The sequence below is a fragment of the Choloepus didactylus genome, chromosome 12, assembly GCF_015220235.1.
Source record: "Choloepus didactylus isolate mChoDid1 chromosome 12, mChoDid1.pri, whole genome shotgun sequence".
NCBI classification, from domain to species: domain Eukaryota; kingdom Metazoa; phylum Chordata; class Mammalia; order Pilosa; family Megalonychidae; genus Choloepus; species Choloepus didactylus.
In genome coordinates, this window is record NC_051318.1 from 65,048,770 (window position 1) to 65,065,627 (window position 16,858).

Genomic DNA, 16,858 nt, shown 5'->3' on the forward strand with positions numbered 1-16,858 from the left:
GGGATCCAGAATACCTCTGCTAGATGGGAAGGCACGTCACTGGCGTCTACTCCTGAGTTTTGGTTTCAAAATAGCTTTCTCAAAAACGTCAGTGTCGGCTTCCAACAGCTGTCTTCAAAATGTGTCTCTAAGCTGCAGCTCTTCTAAAATGTCACTCTTAGTTGCTCTTGGGGTGTTTTGTCCTCTCTTAGCTGCAGCTTTGCTTCAAAATATCACTCTCAGTTGCAACCTTGCTCCTTCTGTCTGAGCTTATATAGTGCTCTAGTAAACTAACCAAAGCCCACACTGGATGGGCAGGGCCATACCTCCATGGGAATTATCCAATCAGAGTTATCACCCACTGTTGGGTGGGTCGCAGCTCCATGGAATCACTCAATCAAAGAATTACAACCTAATCAACACTAATATGTCTGCCCACACAAAACTGAATCAAAGATAATGGTGTTTTGGGGGACATAATACATTCATATTATTTTTTTTATTTTTATGTATTTTATTCATATTTATTGAGATATATTCACATACCATGTAGTCATACAAAACAAAGTTTACATTCAATCGTTTACAGTACTACTATACAGTTGTGCATTCATCACCAAAATTAATTTTTGACATTTTCATTAACACACACACAAAAATAATAAGAATAAAAATTAAAGTGAAAAAGAACAAAGTAAAAAAGAACACTGGGTGCCTTTTTCTCCAGTTTTTTTTTTCCTTCCCCCATTTTTCTACTCATCCATCCATAAACTAGACAAAGGGAAGTGTGGTCCATATGGCTTTCCCAATCACATTGTCATCCCTCAGAAGCTACATTTTTATACAATCGTCTTCCAGATTCAAGGGTTCTGGGTTGTAGTTTGATAATTTCAGGTATTTACTGCTAGCTATTCCAATTCATTAGCACCTAAAAAGGGTTGTCTATATTGTGCATAAGAGTGCCCACCAGAGCGACCTCTCGGCTCCTTTCGGAATCTCTCTGCCACTGAAGCTTATTTCATTTCCTTTTGCATCCCCCTTTTGGTCAAGAAGATGTTCTCCATCCCACGATGCCGAGCCTAGATTCCTCCCCAGGAGTCATATTCCACGTTGCCAGGGAGGCTTACTCCCCTGGGTGTCAGATCCCACGTAGAGGGGAGGGCAGTGATTTCACCTGCCAAACTGGCTTAGCTAGAGAGAGAGGAACACATCTGAGCAACAAAGAGGCACTCGGGAGAAGGCTCTTAGGCACAACTGTAGGGAGGCCCAGCCTCTCCTTTGCAGCAACAGCCTTCCCAAGGGTAAGTCCTGTGGCAGAGGGCTCAGTCCATCAAACCATCAGTACCCTGTGTCTGTGAGCACATCAGCAGCCATCAAGGTGGGGAAGCCCAACACCCCTGCATTTTCCACCAGCTCCTCAAGGGGGCTCTGCATATTTTTTCTTTGTTTTTTTTTGCAATTAACTTTTTTTTTTTAAATCAACTATATAAAAAAAATTTTTTTTAAACATACAAAAAAAAAAACAAACATTTCAAACAAACCATAACAAGGGAGTCCAACATTCCTGCTCTACCCCAAGAAAATAACCCAATATAGCAACATTTCTGTGAACTTGTTCCCACCCCATCCACCAGAAATTAACAAACCATAGTCATTCCTGGGCATGCCCAGAATGTTAAATTTACCCACGATAGCTTATCTATTCTTACTGGGTTATCGTTCCCCCTCCATTAATTGCTCTCTATTGCTAGTTCCCCTATATTCTACATTATAAACAATTTATTTTAGGAGTGTGCTGTTTAACCTCCAGGTGTTTGTGAATTTTACAAGTCTCTGATAGTTACTGACTCCTAATTGTATTCCATTGTGGTCAGAGAATGTGCTTTGAATCATTTCAATTTTTTTAAATTTATTGAGGCTTGTTTTATGCCCCAGCATACAGTCTATTCTGGAGAAAGTTCCGTGATCACTGGAGAACAATGTGTATCCTGGTGATGTGGGATGTAATGTTCTATATATGTCTGTTAAATCCAATTCATTTATCAGATTGTTTAGGTTTTCAATTTCCTTACTGGTCTTCTGTCTGGTTGATCTATCTATAGGAGAGAGTGATGTGTTGAAGTCTCCCACAATTATTGTGGAAACATCCATTGCTTCCTTTAGTTTTGCCAGTGTTTGTCTCATTTATTTTGTGGCGCCATGACTGAGTGCATAAACATTTGTGATTGTTATTTCTTCTTGTTGACTTGCCCCTTTTATTAGTATGTAGTGGCATTCTTTGTCTCTCATAAAATCCTTGCATTTAAAGTCTATTTTATCTGAGATTAATATTGTTACTCCTGCTTTCTTTTGGCTGTAGCTTGCATGAAATATTTTTTTCCATCCTTTCACTTTCGATTTCTGTGTGTCCCTGTGTCTAACATGAGTCTCTTGTATGCAACATATTGATGGCTCATATTTTTTTTATCGATTCTGCCAATTTATATCTTTTAATTGGGGAGTTTAATCCATTTACATTCAACGTTATTACTGTGAAGGCATTTCTTGAATCAGCCATCCTATCCTTTGGTTTGTCAGATATATTTTTTCCCTCTCTCTCTTATTGTTCTTTAATGAACCAATATTCAATCTCTTTAGTATTGAACCTTTCTCTCTCTCTCTCTCTTTTCTTTGTTTCTCTGTCAGCAGGGCTTCCTTTAGAATCTGAAGTAGGGCAGGTCTTTTATTAGCAAAATCTCTCAGCATTTGTTTGTCTGTGAAAAATTTAAGCTCTCCCTCAAATTTGATGGAGAGCTTTGCTGGATAAAGTATTCTTGGTTGGAAATTTGTCTCTCTCAGAATTTTAAATATGTCATGCCACTGCCTTCTCACCTCCATGGTGGTCACTGAGTAGTCACTACTTAGTCTTATATTGTTTCCTTTGTATGTGGTGAATTGCTTTTCTCTTGCTGCTTTCAGAACTTGCTCTTTCTCCTTAGTATTTGACAGTCTGATCAGAATATGTCTTGGAGTGGGTTTATTTGGATTTATTCTATTTGGAGTTCGCTGGGCATTTATGCTTTGCGTATTTATATTGTATGCAAAGTTTGGGAAGTCTTCCCCAGCAATTTCTTTGAATACGTTTTCTAGACCTTTACCCTTCTCTTCCTCTTCTGGGACACCAATATATTTAGATGTTTTATTTTATCTATCATATCTCTGAAATCCATTTGATTTTTTCCCCATTCTTTATTTTGTTCCTTCATTTTCCGTTCTGTGGCCCTCAAGGTCGCTGATTTGCTGTTCAGCTTCCTCTAGTCTTATGCTATGAGTATCCAGAATCTTTTTAATTTGGTCAATAGTTTCTTTTATTTCCATAAGATCATCTACTTTTTTATTTACTCTTCCAATTTCTTCTTTATGCTCTTCTAGGGTCTTCTTCATATCCTTTATATCCTGTGCCATGCTCTTCTTCATGTCCTTTATATCCTATGCCATGCTCTCACTGTTTGTCTTTAGTTCTTTGATTAATTTCTCCAATTACTGTGTCTCCTTTGATCTTTTGATTTTGGTGTTTGGGTTTGGGTTATCTATATTGTCTGTTTTTTTCATATGCTTTAAAATTTTCTGTTGTTTTTGGCCTCTTGGCATTTGCTTTACTTGATAGGGTTCTTTTAGGATATGTAGGCTTATTCAAAGCCTAATCCCTAATTTGTCCGATCTACAGCTTGGTGGAGTACACTTTAACTAACCAGCAGATGGCATCTGCAAGTCAGCTATACCCCTCAAGTCAGTTCTCCCCAACTTTGTCTTTGTGGCATGTGGGGGTCTAATTCTTGTGGGGTCCAATTGGTGCACCAAGTTTGGGTGTGTTGTTGGTGCTGTCCGCCCTGAATGTGGGGCATGTGTCTGAGTGGTTAGGAAGGGAGGGCAGCTTTAATAATCAAACCTCCCAGGTGTTCCTGGAGATTTAAGGCTGTTGCAAGAGTCTAAACCTTCATTTCAGAATCGCCACAGATCATCTCTGCCACTGACTCACAAGTCCTTGGTATTGGCATATGGTCCCTGGGATTTCCAAGTGGGTCCCTCTTCCAAGCCATGCCCTTCCAGGGCCTCTGCTGAGAGAAGGCTGTGCTACGTCACAAGTGCACGCTGTTCCTCAAGGGAAGTTCTGGGCCACTGGGCAGTGTAGGTGTGCTCCCAGCCTGTATGGGGCACGTTAATTTCCCCCTTTCCACACAGCTCTGCCTTCCCAGCTCTGGGACAATTAGCTGTGGGCGTGGGAAAGGCTACAGTCCATGCCCGATATTGTGTCGTGCGCCCATGTTGCTGGAAACACTTCCTGTTGCACTGGGTTTTTTGGCACAGATCTGGGCTGTGGCTCCAGCACCAGGCAGGAGCGTTCCCAGCCTGCAGGGAAGATGGCTGCAAGGGGCGTGGTTATTTTCCCCTTTGGCTCACCTCTGCCTGCCTCGCTCTGAGACAATTAGCAGTAGGAGTGCAAAAGGCTATCTTCCACACCAGATATTGAGGCATTCGTACAGCCCGTTCCTGCCATGCAGTTCTCGCTGCCGTATCTGCAGCCACTTTTGGATTTTTCAAAACAGAACTAGTCTGCCTCCAAATGCCAACCCATGGTTTACACACACCGCAGCGTGGCTGCTGGACGTTCACCTGGCTTACTCATTCTTTTCAGAACACAGACTCCCGGTTGCACCAAGTATAGTTCCTGTGGTTTTAGCAGACCTTGTCCAGCTGGTACGTCGCTGGGCCTGGTGTTCTGGGTCACTTTCTGGCTTTTACTAGTATTTTTCACAAAGGTGTTTTTTCGCCCTGTCTCTCCTAGCCACCATCTTAGGTTCTCTCCAGTATATCAACTTTTTTAAATCAAAATTGAGAACCCTGTCAACATTTCAAAGTCTACATATTTCATCCCCTATTTCCTCTCTGTACACATGTATAGTTCTATCATCCAAATGAAATACTATTATAATGATGCTCATTTATAAAACCTTGTTGCCCCTTCCCCAACAGGTTATACTTGCCTAAATATTCACTGATCCTAATCCTCACACATTCCTAATCCTCACACATTTCACAAGTGAATAAGGATGAAAGTGTGGTTTATAAGTTTGTTGTTCTTGGGGTCCTTAGTTTCTAGGATCAGGCAGGTAATTTACTAGCTCTCCAGCAATTAGACCTACCTTGACTACTCTCTTAGATAAGATTATACACTGGCTGCACTTTCAGGTTCATCCTTGAGGTGTTCCTGAGGTATTCTTGGGTGAATATTCTTTTGTCATGTTATTTTTAAATTTTTTTCTTAAACAGCAAGAATTCATTGGCTCATGGTTTTGAGGCTAAGAGAAGTCTAAATCAAGACATCATCAAGGCAATGCTTTCTTCCCAAAGACTGGCATTCTGGGGCTGGCTGTCTGCAATCCTTGGTCTTGGGCTCCTGTCACACGGCAATGCACATGGCAGCCTCTCCTGGTTTCTTTGTTCTCTTCCAGGTTTCACTGAATTCAGTTTCTTGCTTTCCATGGCTTTCTTTCTCTTCACCTGAAATTCATTCTGCTTATAAAGAACTCCAGTAACAGGATTAAGAACCATTCTGATTGAATTGGCAGACCCCTTAACTGAAACAACCTCATCAAAAAGTCCTACTTATAATGGGTTCACACCCACAGGAGTGGATTAAGTTTAAAAACATGTTTTTTTTCTGGGATACATAACTCTAAATCATCATAGGAGCCTAACTGAGGTCTTTGAGATGGAAGGGTACTTCGCACTATACACTTTTCTATCTTTTAAATACTCCACCATGTGAAAAAAGAACCTATTAAAAATAAATTATTTCAACAACTTTAAAGCAAAACAATTTAGTACTATCAAAAAACTTATCTCTAGGAGAATGTTATTTATCAGAAATCTTTTTTTCAGTAATTCCCTCAGGAACAGATCATATTTTTAAAATTTTGCATGTCAGCCTCTAAATGGAAAAATATGTTTCTGAAAGTTTTTGGAAGAGGCTAAAGAAAAATCTAAGGATTTTCTCTTCAATTCCGTTAATTTACATAGTAAACACTTTCCTTATAGATAATGCTGTGGTGACTGCCAATTTGGCCATTTCGAAATTGTCACAAATTGCAAAGCATCTTCATTCAAATAAATATGTTTTTTCTGAATTTGGACTTAATCATTCATTTCATTTCATTAATTATGGTAGGTTTCCTGCCTCTTTCATAGCTGTGGGCATATGAATATCACACCATTATTAGTTATTTTTGCCCTTTGCGAATTAACACACCTCTGCTGTGAACTGCACATTAGCCATGTTATTTTTTAAAGTTTGTATTTTATTTACCTTTGAAATTTCATAGAATTATTTATAGGACCCACATCACTCCACTTAAAATATCTAAGCTTAAATATATGTAAGTTATAGACTAAAGTATTTGCTGAATTATTATAGGAAGAGATTATTCAAATAATGCAAAATAAAATTTTTTGTATTTTTTACTAAAAATCAGTAACCTGATATTCGTTACAGCCAGCCACTAATAGGAGGGCCTTCTCATTATTGCATTGTCTTTTACTATTTGCTAAACAAGTATTTCTGTTTATCTGTTAAATTCAGGAAAAGCTCAGAATCAATGAACACTATCTTTCACTGGATGCATGTTCAATTTGCTTGCTACAAAATAAAATAGTTATTACCCTCAGGTAAGAAATCTGAATTTATCTCATAATAGTCAGTAGGAAATTTTACTTTTGGGGGTCAAGAAACTTAAAATTGATGACATCACTATAAAAGTCAAAATCTTCCTACTCCATTTGTATATGATGGGCATTTTTGTGTGTTTCTCATTGTCTGTCTCTGACCATCAACTCTATGTACAGCACACATACCTAAGAGGGGAAAAAATGAAATGTCACTCACTGTTCTAGTTTGCTAATGCTACTGGGATGCAAAACACCAGAGACGGATTGGCTTTTATAAAAGGGGGTTTATTTGGTTACAAAGCTACAGTCTTAAGGCCATAAAGTGTTCAAGGTAACACATCAGCAATCAGGTACCTTCACTGGAGGATGGCCCATGGTGTCTCTGTTAGCTGGGAAGGCATGTGGCTGGTGTCTGCTCCAAAGTTCTGGTTTCAAAATGGCTTTCTCCCAGGACGTTCCTTTCTAGGCTGCAGTTCCTCAAAAACATCACTCTTAGTTGCACTTGGGATATTTGTCGTCTCTCAAGTGTCTGCTTTCAAGGGTCATCTTCAAACTGTCTCTCATCTGCAGCTCCTGTACTTTCTTCAAAGTGTCCCTCTTGGCTGTAGCTCCTCTTCAAAATGTCACTCACAGCTGCACTGAGTTCCTTCTGTTATGTCAGCTCATTTATATGACTCCACTGATAAACTTAGTCCCACCCTAATGGGCGGAGCAACACCTCCATGGAAATTATCCAATCAGAGTCATCACCCACAGCTGGGTGGGGCGCATTCCAAAGAAACACTCAAAGAATTACAATCTAATCAACACTGATAACGTCTGCCCACACAAGATTACATCAAAGATAATGACGTTTGGGGGACATAATACATTCAAACTGGCACACTCATAAAATGAGAACATTTCAAGTAATGAAGGAAAAACAGAAATCTCCAACTGAGAAACTAATAATTTCATTTGGTACTTTCAATAAACTAGAGACAATGACTCACTTTATGACAACTGAGCCCAGTAACCTTACAGTCTCCAATCACCTAACACACCCAATGCAATCACCTAGGTGTTTTTCTAAATCTTCCTCTAATGATATTATTCTCTATCTTCCTTATCTGGTTATAATCACATTCTCTAGCTGTTTTCCAAACTAAGCCTCAACTTTTTATGGGAAGTTCCTAAATACAAAAATCTAGTTCTTAAAAAATAAATGATATTTATTAATTAAAAAATAAATAATAATAAAGCTATTTTCTTTCAAAACCATCATCTGGGTTATTAAAAAATTTCTTTAAAATCCACCAGGAGTAGCAGTCCTCAAACATGGCACCTGCCTGAGGCAGCACTGGGGCCAGGATGCCCACTGCCCCAGTGGGTGGGTGCACACCACCCAGAAAACTGACAGGGGTGCATCTGTACTCAATTCTTTGGGGTATATATCTAGCAGCGGGATTAGAGGTCATTTGGGAGTCCTTTACGTAGGTATCTGAGGAATTACCAAACTGTCTTCCACAGCAACTGAACCATTTTACATTGCACCAGCAAAGAATGAGCATTCCTAATTCTCTGCATCCTCTCCAATATTTGTTATTTCTGTTTTTTTAATAGCAGCCATTCTAATGGGTGTGAAATAGTATCACATTGTGGTTTTGATATGCATTTCCCTGATGGCTAATGATGTTGAGCATCTTTTCATATGCTTTCTGGCCATTTGTAAATCAACTTTGGAGAGATGTCTATACAAGTCTTTTGCCCATTTTTAAATTGGGTTATTTCTCTCTTTTTTTGTTAAGTTGGAAGATTTCTTTATATATTCTGAATATTAATCCTTTATCGGATATGTGGTTCTACTTTTAACATATATGCAGGTGCCAACCAGTTCTCACCACTTCCACAGCTACTGCCTTGATCTGAAACACTATCACCTCTCACCTAGATCAAAACAGCCTAATAAGACTCTTTGTTTCTATCCTTACAGCTGTATAGCTTATTCTAACCAAAGAAATAACTTTGTTTAAAAACTATTATCTGGGACATTAAGGAAGTTCTTTAATACTCATTAAAATTAATTCAATCCACAAACATTTATTGAGGATCTACAATGTACAATAAATAATCATTTGAAAGTATAAGTCAGTTCACGTAACACCTCTTTCCAAAATCCTGCAATATCTCATTTCATTTAGAGTTAAAATCAAAGTCTTTGTAATGACCTCAAAAGACGAATTACCTATTTGATCTTATCTCCAACTCTTCTTTGCTCTTTAACCATTCCAGTCATATTGGCCTCGTTGTTCCACAAATATTAAAGTACCTTCTTGTCTTTGCATTGTCTATTATTCCTGCCTAGAAGCTGTTTCTTGCCAATTCTGTTATCTCCTTCACCTCCTTCAAGTCTTTCCAAACTTCTCACCTCCTCAAAGACATCCACTAGCCCACTGTATTTAACTGTGCAATATAACTTCTTCTCTGTTCTCCATCTAGCACTATCAATTCACCTTATGCTGATCTATTTTTCTTTTTTTCCTTTGCAGTTACCACCTTCTTAAAATTCAATATGATTTGCTTATTTATCATGTTTACTGTTTGTTTCTCCCACTCCTTTTAAAATATAAACTCCAGGAAGGCAGGGATGCTTGTTTTGTTCATTGAAGTATCTAGAATACCTAGAACAATGCCTGCCACGAAGTAGATGCTCTCTAAATACTTACTGAATAAATTTAATTCTCATAATAATGACCATGTGAGATAGGTATGATATACTATAAATACTTATTTCACAGATAGAGACATTGTAAGATGGAGGTTGGAGAAAACTTACCCTATATCATCACACTATTGCCAAGTTGCAGAAACAGAACTCAAACCAGTATTTTTAAGTTCCTAAATAATCTACCACAATATAAAGTTACACAAAATTTCTTGTAATACTAAATATCAATATTTATTGTTTACTATATCCTTATAAAAATATACTTAAAAAAACAGGCATTTAGCAATAGTAATGTGACTTTTTATTTAAAAATAATTGGTGTAGTTTTACTCAGTGTTTGGCAAGTTCATGTGTACCAGACAGTGCAAAAGGACCAAACTTTAAGGGTAGCATTAAAGTATCAAAATAAAACTAATTATATTGTTTATCATTTCCACTGATTCTAATAATTTTTAAGTTGATAAAACATTACTTAATTTCTTTGTTCTTAACTGTGATTTAATCCTTTGTTTATAATATTAAATTTAGGAAAGGGCTGTGATAGTTAACCTTATGTGCCAACTAGGCTAGGCTAAGGCGCCCAGGTGTTGAGCCAAAAACTATTATCAAGATGTTACTGTGAAGGTATTTTGCAGATGTGATTAACATCTACAATTGGTTGACTTTAAGTAAAGATTATCTTCACTAATATGGGTGGGCCTCATCCAATCAGTTGAGGCCTTAAGAGCAAACACTGAAGTTTCCCAAAGAACAAATTCTGCCTTAAGGCCACAGCATAAAAATCCTGTCTAGTTTCCAGCCTGCCGGCCTGTCTTACAAATTTCAAACTTACCAGCCCCCACAACCACAAGAGCCAGTTCTTTTTAGTTCTGTTTCTCTGGAGAACTCTGACTGACACAGATTTTGGTAGTGGGAAGTATGGTACTGCTATAACAAATACCTAAAAATGTAAAAGTAGTTTTGGAATTGGGTAATGGGTCAAGGGTAGAAATATTTTGAGGTGCATGAAAGAAAAATCCTAAACTGCTTTTAAGAGACTGCTGGCATCAAGTGGCAGAGAACTTGGCTGAATTATTTCTAGTGTTGAGTGCAAAGTTAACTTTTAAGCAATGAACTTGAACATTCAGCCAAGGATTTCCAAGCAAGTATGGAAGATGCAGCCTGGTTTTTCCTTGTGGCTTATAGTAAAATGCAAGAGGAAAGCGATAAATTGAGGAATGAACTGAAGCAAAAAGGAACCAGCACTTGATGATTTGGAGAATTCTCAGTTTATCCAGATGGCATGCTTTGGACACAGGCAAAGGGTATGGCTGGACAACGGTTTGCTAAAGGATTAGGCATGTGGTTTATGGATTCAATCAACCATCACAAGCAAAAAACACCGCCAGCTTAGATTGAAGGGAACAGAGATGAGACAAAATGAAGGAAGGTTGTTGGATTTCTGAGATTCTACAGGCAGGTCAAACAGGCCAATAAAGCTATTCAGCAGCAAACTTGTGTTATCCTTCAAGAAAAAGGAGGAATGTTTCTGAGGGTGTTTCAGAGGCCAGTAGGGCTGCTGCTAACACCAGGGACCCAGGAACCCTGAAGGTGTGGGCCCAGAGGCAAGGACCACCACCTCCTAGGTTCTAAAACTTAGGCTGAGAGGATGGAGCCACTGCCATTCTTGAGCTGAGAGGCAGGGCCACTGTCTTAGATGAAGAGCTCTGAAATCTGATGGAATGGAATGTGCCCTGCTATGTTGTGTATTTGCTTTAAACCACTGACCTCTTTATTCCTTCTATTTTCTCCCTTTTAGAATGGGAAAGTATGCCTGTCCTACCATCATAATTTGGAAGCAGATAAATTATTTTCTAAGTTTCACAGATCCATAGACAGAGAAACTCTGTCCAAGGATGGATCATAACCAGAGTCTCATCTATACCTGACTTAGATGATTTAGAAGATGAAATCTGGGACTTTTTGAGGTTACAATATTTAGATGCGACTTTGGACTTAGAATTGATGCTGGAATGGGTTAAGACTTTGAGGAAGTAGGAATGGGATGAATATATTTTGCACAAGGGAAGGACATGAATTTTCAAGGAGCAGAGGGTGGATTGTTAATGGGTTGAACTGTGTCTCCCAAAAAGATAAAGTTTAAGTCCTAACCCCAGTACCTCAGAGTGTGGTCTTATTTGGGCCATTAAGATGTAATTAGTCAAGATGACATCATTTTAGAGCAGGGTGGGCCCTTAATCCAATATGACTGGTGTCCTTAAAAGAAGAAAAAAGACCAAGAGACACAGACACCAAAGGGAGCAGGCCATGTGAAGACAGTGGTAGGGACTGGAATTATACAAGCTACAAGCCATGGAATGCCAAGAAGTGCTAGCCACTACTAGAAGCTAGGAAGAAGCAAGGAAGAATTCTCTCCTAGAGCCATGGGAGAGAACACATTTTTATTTTTTTAAGCCAACCAGTTTGTGGTATTTGTTAAGGCAGCCCCAGGAAACTAATATAGGGTTTAAAACAGAAGATTACACTTCTAGCTGAAAAGCGGTAAATCTTTAAGAAACAAACGTACATGGAAGGGTTCACACAACAAAACTGTTTTCTCTGTTAAAGGAATACTGGCACATTAAAAACACTCAGGAACTCTCTGAGTCAAACTATTGCTAATTAACTATGCCTTCCTAGCAAAAAAATACTACAAATGTTAGCAGAGTTGAAACAAACAAAAATCTGTTAAAGAAAAAAAGTGACTGATTAAGCCATTAGTGACCCTTGAATCTTTAGAGTAGAGAGACTTGGTTCCCCAGACAGTAAAAACATATCACATACTAATGACAATTCTAGAGTTGCAGCATTTTTTTTTTTTTTTGGCTCAAGATATCCTTTGTTCAAGAGAAATCACTCTAAAAACCTCAAATGTAAAAGTGATTTTAAAAATAGGTGAAAGCAAGTGTGTATATAATTAATATCATTGAATTGTACACATGTAAGTGGTAAAAACAGGAAATTTTGTGTTGTATATATTTAACCACAATAAAATTAAAAAAAGAAAAAAAGTTGCAAGGTGATCGAGTGTCTCTCGCCTGCCTACTACCACAATAAGTACTTGAGGGATGCTGTGGTACCAAAAGGTATCGTAGGACAAAGTCTGAAAACTTGTATAATTGCCTGCTTCCCAATAACCTTTACACCACCACCACCACCACCCTATGCATTTCAGAGAAGCAACAGAGTTTAAATGATTTGCCCAAGGCTGCATAATTAGTAGCCAAATTGGGGGTTTTTCACTTTGTTCTTTATTATTTTTACTACAGATGAAAATTGAAAAAGAATTAAGAGCTATTTTTCCAAATGTGCAAATTAGTTTCCCTACACAACAGGGCAGGTTAACAGAAGAAAAAAAGAACCTTGTAATTGGGTTTCCATTTGCACATCTGACTCTCTGGCATTGCTACTGCTGACTTCACTGTTCCTAAGAGGAGAGAGAGGAAGCTGAACCTTCATTCTGCCTGTTATGTTGGTTCTACATTAATGACTTAAGCAGATTCTTCCCAGTACTAATAGTACAACAAATCAGAGCATCAAAAATATAAGTATCAAAGAAATTATTTATTTCTGGATAACAGATCTTTGGTAAAAGATGCTCTTGAAATAGCAGATAAAATAAATATGTATATGCAAGCTTCCTAAGACTGTATTTTTACTTCGAAACAGAAACATGGGAAAGTCAATGAAATGAATGGACAAATGATTATTTGCTTCCTCTGACAAGGCAGGAAATGTTAAACAATTTGTTCAAGGTCACACAGTAAATAAGATTGTCAAGATATCACCTAATGTTTTATCACTAATCTGCTAGAATTTAAACTCTAGAAAGCAGACACTGCCTGTCTTGTGTTCACTATTGCCAGGACCTAGCACAGTGCCAGGCATATCACTGAGGTTTTAACACTGGGGTCAGTGCATATGCTCAGAGCAAGTATTATGAGTTAACACTACTGAATGAAGAGGCAACATGATTGATAAACGGACACTAGTTCCCTCTCATATTATAAAAAAAAGCTAACCTGTAATGAAGAACTGCAGCCAGACCTTATTTGTAACCTGTGGTATTAAGCTTTTTCTTTCTAGATTGATGGCCTAATTGAAATCTTTGAAGAAAAGCAGCTGCTCCATTTCTAACTTACACATGATAGAACTAAATAATCTACTGTTTTTTCTTATCAAACTATAATGACATGATAGTATTCTGGTACATGCAGTCAATGCTATAACGAAGCTAATGAATAGGCCTCCTTCCCATAAAAGAGAGTTATTAAGTATTTGGACCACATAATTTATCATCCCGATTGGGACAATTCTGAAAGTGAATGGAGTGCTATTAATGCATCAGAAATAAATAGCAACTGTCCTGGGTAAATCAGAACAAATGAGTCACCCTATGAAAAGTCGAAAGAATCCTCCTTTTCTTCATACTTACGGTTCTTGAAAGAGATTCCTTGCATATCTTGGCCTTACAATTCTTGTTTCCTGCCAAAATTTCCTGACAGTCCTTTAGACACAGAGACTTAGAACAGCAAATAAACTATTTATGTGTATATGCCTCAACTGAGAAATTATACAGCAATTTTCACATATGCTCATACTAGGATTTCAAAAGCAGTTGATTACAAAAATTAGTTACAAATACAAAATGGTCAATCATGGACTTCAAGTCTATATCATAGATGTATTAACCTTGTCAATCTTTAAGATGACTATTTCCATTTTAACCTCCTTCCTACTATTTATAAAGCATCTCAATAGTCACCTCCAATCCAATTTTTTGCATCATTGACTTTTATATTTCTTATCAAAAATATTGAGGAAATCCTTATAGGAAAAGTTGGAATCTCTTCCCACTGGTGATCAGAAACATACAAACCTCTGTCAGCTGTTTCAGTTGGCCTTTGTTTGCACTTAATTCTTCTGACAGGTCATTCTTTTTCATTTGTAGTTCACAGATTTCCCTTCTCAATGGATTCACTAGTTCAAAGAATCGAATCTTGAAGAAAAAAAAATAAGCAGTCTTGAAAACCAAATTACAGTTACAATATTTGCTAACTAATATTGCTAATATATAGCTCTCAATTGTCAGTAATAAAAAGGAATATTTACAAAACTAAAACAAGACAGTCATTAATTGACCCTTCATTAAGTCTTACTGTTCAATTAAGTTACTACAAGGCCTAGATTATCTGCAACTCCCCACTCCCGCCACGGTCTCTCTTCTACCAATACTCTATTTACTATGCCTCATCTCCTACTGCTCACTCCACACTACCAGTTTGTTATTTCCTGAACACATCAGGTGCTCAAGGTTTTGCTCTTGCCGTTTCCTCTGCTAGAAAACTTCTTCCCATATATACATTCGCTCCCTTCAAGTGTCTGATTAAATGTCACTTTATCATTAGCCATTCCTGATTCCCCTATCCTGATGTAAAACAGCACTACCGGCAGATGCCACTTTGTGCGCTGCCCAGGCGGGCTCCTTTCCACTCTCAGAATAAACGCCTTTGCCTGGGGAAAAAAACACAGCACTACCAAATGGCACTCCCTACTCATACATTCTACATATTTTACTTTTTTTTTTTTTTTAATATTTATTTTTTTATCTTCATTTTATTGAGATATATTCACATACCACGCAGTCATACAAAACAAATCGTACTTTCGATTGTTTACAGTACCATTACATAGTTGTACATTCATCACCTAAATCAATCCCTGACACCTTCATTAGCACACACACAAAAATAACAAGAATAATAATTAGAGTGAAAAAGAGCAATTGAAGTAAAAAAGAACACTGGGTACCTTTGTCTGTTTGTTTCCTTCCCCTATTTTTCTACTCATCCATCCATAAACTAGACAAAGTGGAGTGTGGTCCTTATGGCTTTCCCAATCCCATTGTCACCCCTCATAAGCTACATTTTTATACAACTGTCTTCGCGATTCATGGGTTCTGGGTTGTAGTTTGATAGTTTCAGGTATCCACCACCAGCTATCCCAATTCTTTAGAACCTAAAAAGGGTTGTCTAAAGTGTGCGTAAGAGTGCCCACCAGAGTGACCTCTCGGCTCCTTTTGGAATCTCTCTGCCACTGAAGCTTATTTCATTTCCTTTCACATCCCCCTTTTGGTCAAGAAGATGTTCTCCGTCCCACGATGCCAGGTCTACATTCCTCCCCGGGAGTCATATTGCACGTTGCCAGGGAGATTCACTCCCCTGGGTGTCTGATCCCACGTAGTGGGGAGGGCAGTGATTTCACCTTTCAAGTTGGCTTAGCCAGAGAGACAGGGCCACATCTGAGCAACAAAGAGGCATTCGGGAGGAGGCTCATAGGCACAACCATAGGGAAGCCTAGCCTCTCCTTTGCAGCAACCATCTTCCCAAGGGTAAAACCTATGATAGAGGGCTCAACCCATCAAACCACCAGTCCCCTATGTCTGTGGTCATGTTAGCAACCATGGAGGTGGGGTAGGTGAATACCCCTGCATTCTCCACAGGCTCCTCAAGGGGGCACTACATCTTTTTTTTTCCCTGTTTTTCTTTTTTTTTTTTTAACTTTCCCTTCTTTTTTAAATCAACTGTATGAAAAAAAAGTTAAAAAGAAAACAAACATACAATAAAAGAATATTTCAAAGAGACCATAACAAGGGAGTAAGAAAAAGACAACTAACCTAAGATAACTGCTTTACTTCCAACATGTTCCTACTTTACCCCAAGAAAGTTACATAATATAGCAACATTTCTGTGAACTTGTTCCTACTATATCAATCAGAAATTAACAGACCATAGTCATTCCTGGGCATCCCCAGAACGTTAAATAGCTTATCTGTTCTTCTTGGATTATTGTTGCCCCTTCCTTAATTGCTCTCTATTGCTAGTTCCCCAACATTCTATATTAAAAACCATTTGTTTTACATTTTTCAAAGTTCACATTACTAGTAGCATATAATATTTCTCTTTTTGTGCCTGGCTTATTTCGCTCAGCATTATGTCTTCAAGGTTCATCCATGTTGTCATATGTTTCACGAGATCGTTCCTTCTTACTGCCGCGTAGTATTCCATCCTGTGTACATACCACATTTTATTTATCCACTCATCTGTTGAAGGACATTTGGGTTGTTTCCATCTCTTGGCAATTGTGAATAATGCTGCTATGAACATTGGCGTGCAGATATCTGTTCGTGTCACTGCTTTCCGATCTTCCGGGTATATACCGAGAAGTGTAATCGCTGGATCGAATGGTAACTCTATATCTAGTTTTCTAAGGAACTGCCAGACTGACTTCCAGAGTGGCTGAACCATTATACAGTCCCACCAACAATCAATAAGAGTTCCAATTTCTCCACATCCCCTCCAGCATTTGTAGTTTCCTGTTTGTTTAATGGCAGCCATTCTAACCGGTGTTAGATGGTATCTCATTGTG

At 38.2% G+C, this 16,858-nt stretch overlaps 1 protein-coding gene across 4 annotated transcripts in view; it reads right to left on the reverse strand.

Annotated features, from left to right (window-relative positions):
• The window catches only part of PIBF1 (progesterone immunomodulatory binding factor 1), a 360,124-nt gene that overhangs the window by 295,123 nt on the left and 48,143 nt on the right, over positions 1-16,858 (reverse strand). For all 4 annotated transcript variants that reach the window (XR_005211082.1, XM_037799988.1, XM_037799987.1 and 1 more), the window contains one exon: positions 14,310-14,429. Coding sequence is in view for 3 of the 4 variants with exons in the window: in XM_037799988.1 (XP_037655916.1) it covers positions 14,310-14,429 (120 nt within the window). In the remaining variant the exon portion in view is untranslated. The remainder of the gene's footprint in view (positions 1-14,309; positions 14,430-16,858) is intronic.